Source organism: Azolla caroliniana, unplaced genomic scaffold (assembly GCF_043228905.1).
Source record: "Azolla caroliniana isolate FFs.n. ecotype wild unplaced genomic scaffold, voAzoCaro1.0.p SCAF_199, whole genome shotgun sequence".
NCBI lineage: Eukaryota > Viridiplantae > Streptophyta > Polypodiopsida > Salviniales > Salviniaceae > Azolla > Azolla caroliniana.
In genome coordinates, this window is record NW_028230634.1 from 41,431 (window position 1) to 47,993 (window position 6,563).

The 6,563-nt window shown below is 40.1% G+C and overlaps 1 protein-coding gene across 2 annotated transcripts; it reads right to left on the reverse strand.

Moving 5' to 3' along the window:
• Positions 1-265: 265 nt before the first annotated feature.
• On the reverse strand, positions 266-5,468 carry LOC147848858 (respiratory burst oxidase homolog protein A-like). 2 transcript variants are annotated; one of them, XM_087338031.1, is made up of 15 exons: positions 5,178-5,468; positions 4,492-4,651; positions 4,330-4,378; positions 4,091-4,204; positions 3,533-3,967; positions 3,003-3,389; positions 2,481-2,576; positions 2,267-2,382; positions 2,069-2,171; positions 1,928-2,001; positions 1,400-1,568; positions 1,037-1,264; positions 708-836; positions 529-607; positions 266-404 (listed from the first exon to the last, which is right to left on the reverse strand). In XM_087338031.1, the coding sequence occupies exons 1-15, from the start codon at positions 5,425-5,427 to the stop codon at positions 295-297; spliced, it is 2,499 nt and encodes an 832-aa protein (XP_087194157.1). In that variant the 5' UTR covers positions 5,428-5,468; the 3' UTR covers positions 266-294. The 2 variants fall into 2 exon arrangements, with proteins under 2 accessions (XP_087194157.1, XP_087194158.1); XM_087338032.1 differs by lacking the exons at positions 266-404; positions 529-607; positions 708-836 and having other exon boundaries at positions 1,124-1,264; positions 1,483-1,568.
• Between the last annotated feature and the right edge of the window lie 1,095 nt (positions 5,469-6,563).

Consider the following 6,563-nt stretch of genomic DNA (forward strand, 5'->3'; position numbering starts at 1 on the left):
ATATGATATAATATACTATTATAATACGTACATTTATATATGTATGTATATGTATGTACGTGTGTGTGCGTATGTTTTTATTTACAACTGAATAATTATGGTAGAAAGGACTTTTGTTTTGGGGGAATGTAAGTAAGTATCCATGGGATCGATCATATGTCCTTCCTTGCTAGCAAACTGTGGAGCCAAGCTTTTCTCAAGAGAAGGAAAAAATAAGGTGAATGCCACCACGTGTCTCATCGTATGTATATGATGATGATGATCATCATCATCATCATCATGGTGAACCAGATACTAGAAGTTCTCTTTGTGGAACTCAAATCTTGTGCTAGAAGAATGGTTGTAGGTCTTGACTAGATTTTCCAGTTCCTTGGCAACCATCAATGGGCCACAATAGAAGACTCCTAATTTGGCAACAGAGAAATGTTACAATGTAAGAAAAGAAAACACATTCCAAGTTGACCTAATCCAGCCTAACGTCTTAGTTGGAGAGCCCTGAAATGATTGAGATCAATGGTGCATACATACCAATGGTAGATCCTTTGTGGATATTTGCAACCCGGGAAAATACTTTCTTCCAATTTGGTCTGGCAAAGTGGGTCCTCACCTGCCCATACATATAATACATAGAAAGATCAAAGATCAGGCATTATTATGTATAATAAGCTAAAGTTGTTATTCAGCAACAGGTTTGTTAACAAGCTCACCCTCGTTCCTGAAACGATGTCCACCCCATTCTTGGCATGATGCAAACTTTGAATCATCATGATGAGTGCTGATCTAGCATCACCATCCTCATAAACACTCGTCAAATAATTGTGCATCTCAATGACCGCCTGAAATATGTAAGAGAACCATATGCACTACTCCAGTTACTAGTTAGGCCTTGGATAATAATGTCCATCCTTTAAAATGGACTTCACCTTAAGGAGCCATCCTTCCCCTTGGACGTACATAAAATTAATGTACATACATATAATGGATGCAAACTATTACCCAAAATTCTGATAATAAAAATAAAAGGAATTGATAGTACCTGGTTATCTTTCTCGGCTACCTCATCCATCACCCCACGAAACCATTCAAAAGAGCCTTGTTCCCTCGTAACCCAATAGAAGTAAGCATTTGTCGGACAACGGTATTTCTTGTTTTTCTTCACATTATATGTGCATCCTTCTGAAGACGACTTCGTAGTGCTAGCAGTTTCCAAAGAGTTGATGCTCGAGTTGGAGCTGAAATTTGAAGTACAGCTATTACTTGAATCCTACAAAATATAAATCCTATGAATCAAATCCTATAGGAATTTGAAATGGTAAAAGGTTAAACTACTACAATACTTTTATATGGCATAAATTCAATATTGTAGCATGGCTTAGATCAAGAGTGAAGGGCCTCCAACATGTGTAGACGAGTGCTGATCTGCAAGCTTTATGTTATACAACATGTTCTTCAAAATACTGATGAAAGGGGTTGCTCCAATACCCAGTCCAACAAGCAAGAGCACATCATACTTCTTATAGTCCTGTGCTGGAGCCCCATAAGGTCCATCTATTCGAAGTCTTGGAAATCTGAAACCATGCCAGACAATGGAAAAGTTGTTATGTTTTATGAGGTTCAAACAATAGATGGATCATAGCCTTGTACAAGTTAACAATTTATGGGATTGGGATCATGGCGGAGTAAGGATCAGGTTTAGATTGCATGCTTTTTTTATACATAATTCATTGAGCATGGATCACAATGTGAGGCCCAAAGAAAGACCTACAATATTCACAGCATTACTATGCCACTACCTAATGGCAGAAGTGGGAAGAAGCAAATGCAAAATACGAATATATACTCAACTGCCTAAATTTGTTATCCAAGACGGAAATGTCACATATATAGAGAGATCATAGCATAGAACACATGTGATGCCTAGTGTTACCTGATTTCTACTCCAATTTTGCTTTCAGCGCTTAGCAACCCACTTTTGCCAGGAACTAGAGGAGGCTCCATCATCTATGTAAATAGCTCAATTTTAGTTTTAAATGCTTCACTGAAACAATGCTGTCAAGGAAATCCTCACCTCTGAGAAGATTCTCTTCATTTCCAGTGTCCAATCCCCACAAGTCCTAATATGAACACTTAGGACATCATCTCCTGGAGCAGAGGTAAGGGAGAAAGGATGCCTGCATGTTTAGAACCAGATATTAACAGGCATACTATTATATCCTCATAGTAACTTATGATTCTGAAAGAAGAAGAATGGAAGAATCTCTCTAACCACTCAAAGGGTGAAACATCTGGGCACTGCAAGAATGTGTACATGCCACTCTTGTATTTGAAACCAGGAGGCTTTGTCATATGGAGGGCTAATACATTCCCAGGATAAACAGCAGCCTACAATATATTATGAATTAAGAAGGAATTTCCATTAAGCAACGCCTTCCTGACTTCGACTTGTAATTTACAGCGTATAAATATAAGAACTGAGCCACCTTAACCACGGTGACAGTGTAATAACCAGCTCGCAATGTTCTCAGAATGCGCTCGCCCATATATAGAAGAACTGGAACAGCCAAATACATCCATGTCTGTTTTATTTACTCCATAACATTAGTCAATGGCCTCCTCTTAATTATTCTGAATAAAGATAGAATCATGTGATTAATCTAGATTCTTTAAATCATTCAACTTGGAGTGTAATTACTTAAAACCGTGTCTATTTCCCATTGGCTGTGTTCATCACTAAAGCAAGACTCGTGTCATTAGTCTCTTCTCCAACTGTCGTTACCTCAATGTAGACCTATTAAGAACTTTTGTGTAATTGGGCTTGGCTGTGTTATGAGATTCTCGATCCAATTTAATTGGAATGGGTAATAGTACATGAACCACAGCCCCAGCCCCATGATTGATCGTCATTAATCTCTAGAAACTATAGGGTTGCTAACTTTTTCTCTTGCTCATACGTCGCTAACTAACATGCCAGCTTCATTGTGCAAAAGCTCGTGTCATCTTACCGTTTTCTGCCTCCAGTCGTGATTGAGGTACAGATATTGAGAATGAAGGATGAGAAGCACGTAGAGGATGGCGAAGAGGTGATGTGAATACCAAAACGCATTGAATCCTGTCATTCTGTGCAGAGGCCATGGGAGCTTCACCAAGTTCCTCCTGAACCACCTGGAAGCTAGAACAAAGGCAATAACCATGAGAAGCACCATGACCACGCCGGTCACACCCTCGACGCCCTTCACCAAGTCCGCATATGTTGGTTTAATGTAGCCAAAGTCGGAGCCTAAATACTTGTCGAAGGTTTCATTGTCGCTGCCGATCAAGCGAGGGAAGTCACAGGCCATGTGAATCCCGGCATGCAACATTACCCCAACACCTAGTGCAACAGCAATGGCCTGCAAAACAATAAATTATATATCTAGTCCATGTATTCTCAATCAATCAATTACATACCTATATAGTTCATGATTCTATGGTATGAGAGGTTTGTGACATAAAAAATAAACTAAACTGTGGGCTATATACATTATATATATACCTTGTGGAAATTGATGTTGTCATCGAAAGGAAGGATTGAACTCAGAAATGTTGATCGCAGCCATGTGATGGAGTTTCTGCAAACAGGAAGGAGGATGAGAGCCATATTGAGCTTCAAGGTTTCTGCAGCACCTTTGGCAGTGCAAACACAATAGCCCATTATTTGGAAAGATGTCCTCTGCCTATACTGCAAGAACTTCCATGTGAATAGCCCAACCATAGCCACAATCCAAAGCCCCATTACCCACCAACGTTGCCAATTCTCGTCCAAAGCATATACCACTGCCATAGACATCCTGTGAAAGGCATTCCTTCTCTTCCTTGCTGTCACCACCGACGTCTGGCTTAGGGTTTGGCTATAGTTATTGGGCGCAGTATCTTGTCCACATAGGTTATTGCAATCTTGTTCTTGAAGCAAAGCCTCAAATTGCCAAAGCTGCAATTGATTCATATTTATGGGTGGGTATAATGATTGATTCTGGGATAATCAGAAATTATGACAGAAAAGATGAGATGATTGATAACTCCATATTAAGGAAATTACACACACTCATGTTACCTCTATATAACCAAGATTATCAGGATCAAGCTCTTCCATTATCAATGCTGCATATTCGTCTGCTTGGTCTCTAAGCTTTGACAAATTGTTGGCAGAAGCACTCAAGGCGATGACCTACATACATACATGTTAGAGCATAAACCAACGACGGAATCAGAATCAAATAGAACTAACTAGTCACAAATAGTTTTAAGAAACTAAGTACATCATGGTACTAACTAATTTATATTCTCTCTCACCTCCTTCACCTCTTCTTCTGTGATTCGTCCATCCGCATTCTTATCACACCTGTGCATTTTGTGTTCATCCCAAAGAGGAGTTGCATCGAAGATTAAATGAAATGAGCTAGAAAAAAACATCGTACTTGGCGGTTATCATAACATACAGAAATTGTCCCTTACATGTCGAAGAAAATCTGTATGCGCGAACCGAAGGTTTGATCGGAGATCTGAATCCAAAAGTCTCGTAATTCTTCCAACGTTATAAATTGCAGCATGACACCTTGTCTTCGAGCCAATGCATCAAATAGCTCGCATGCAAATTCATGAGAATCTTTCATTCCTGCACATAGGGATCGATTTTTTTAATGTTTATCAAGCAAATCAAACTTGGACGAATTCCTGGCTAAAATACACAAGCAATTCAATGAAAATTTATTTCCGTGGGTCAACCGTATGTTCCATCCACTGAGGATTAAGCTGAATATCCCTGGAACATGTTGCCGTAACATCCACTGAGGTTACGCTGAATATCCTCCGTGGATATTAAACTTATGCCCCATGAATATTAACATTATGTCTCACGGCATTAAAGCTTGAGCTCCACAGTTATGTTCCCTGGATAATAAGCCTATATGCTCCATGGCCATTCAGCTTATAAGCCTATGTTCTATGGCAGTCCAGATGATGTACTTCCATTGATGTTCAGCTTTTGCTCCATGCTTATTCACCTCATCCTTCGGTGGTGATTAAGCAAATCAAGCTCTCAGAGCTGTTCTGCTAATAGCTTTGGCAATGATCCTAACCCAGATCCCATAGATGTTATGACACGGGCATCAAATGGATGGATTATATCGATTGAATCTTACCAATGCAGTAGCCGAAATCACACCGAGAGATGAGGCCATCAGAAGAAGCGAGCTCATAAAAACGATTCTCAACATCCTTCCATTGAGCAGCCAAATCACTCTCGGTGGTTTTACTGATGAATCGAAGGCTCTCTAGAGCAAATTCTGTGCAGCTTGACTTGCATCTACCCAAGTATAAATTTGTAGAATCTAACTTGGAGTCGTGTGCAGAGAGATCAGTAGCCAAATTAGTAGTACTTATGTTGATCATGTTATTATTAGCAGAATCAGTCGGGGAATCATGGAAAGCTGGATTTGTAGAAAAAAGTAAGGCTTTGCTACTGTTGTTGCTATCGTTATAGGTAGTACTACTACTACTATGGTTCCCATCGACGTAATTAGCGCTAGAGTTATGATGAGCACAGAGATTAGACTTCAACATAAAGTCTTTATTCGTTAATAATCTCTGCGGCGCGGTGTAACTACTACTACAACTACTACTGCGTTTGGAGTCTGTGAAGAGCTCTTGCGATTTTCGCTTCACGTGTTTACACAGATTTAGAAGGCGTGAGGAGGAGCCTACTTTCTTCATATTCTCCCCCGACGACTCTTGCTGCACCAGATTCTGGCGACGATTGGGATACTCATCAATTATATTATAGGGTCCTGAAGAAGAAGAAGAAGAAGTTTCTATTCCTCTCAGGAGCACTGAATCGTCTCTCACATCCAATGTTTTCTCTACCGTGTCTACTGTTTCTGAGGCGGCTCCTTCTTGCATTGCCATCGCTTCTTCTGCACATTTCCATGGAAGCGCTATTCTGCTGCTGTGATTTAAAGCATCTCTAGATGTAATGTTGCAGAAATCAGCGACGCTTCCCTGCTGCAACTCACAGGGAGAACGCCTTACTAATGTTCCCCCTTCTTCTTCCCCTGGCTTTCTCACAGCGATTGTATCGTGAAGCTTCCATGAAAGCGCTCCGCCCATAGATATATAATAATCATCTCTTTCACTGTTGCGGATATCATAACTTCCATGTCCATGAACAACATTGAACTTGTCAGAAGACCTTGCATCTCCTTCTTTCATTGTTGTCATTTTGGCAACATCCTGAAGCTTCCAAGGAAGCCCCCTGTAATCTACATCTAGGCTAGATGTCTTATTGCAGAAATCAAAATCAACTGTACTGTTTCCCTGCAAATTATCGCCGGGGGCAAGACGACTATTTATATCTTCTGAACCACCTGCCCTGGTAACAGAAATATGATGTTGCATCTTGATCTTCTTTCACAGATATTTGTGCTAAATCCGATTACAAGTGGGCATGAATTTGGGTCCTTATCAGAGATTGACTTATATAAGTCTGCGAGAATTCTATAACAAAGAGGTTTGTGATGGAAGCTTATAGT

Excerpts from the sequence above, each read along its gene's own strand:
- LOC147848858 (XM_087338031.1), bottom strand. The coding sequence starts at position 5,427 with ATGATCAACATAAGTACTACTAATTTGGCTACTGATCTCTCTGCACAC. Across the intron at positions 4,205-4,329 it reads CAGAAGAAGAGGTGAAGGAG|GTCATCGCCTTGAGTGCTTC; the intron begins GTGAGAGAGAAT and ends GTATGTATGTAG. Across the intron at positions 1,569-1,927 it reads AAAATTGGAGTAGAAATCAG|ATTTCCAAGACTTCGAATAG; the intron begins GTAACACTAGGC and ends GCATGGTTTCAG.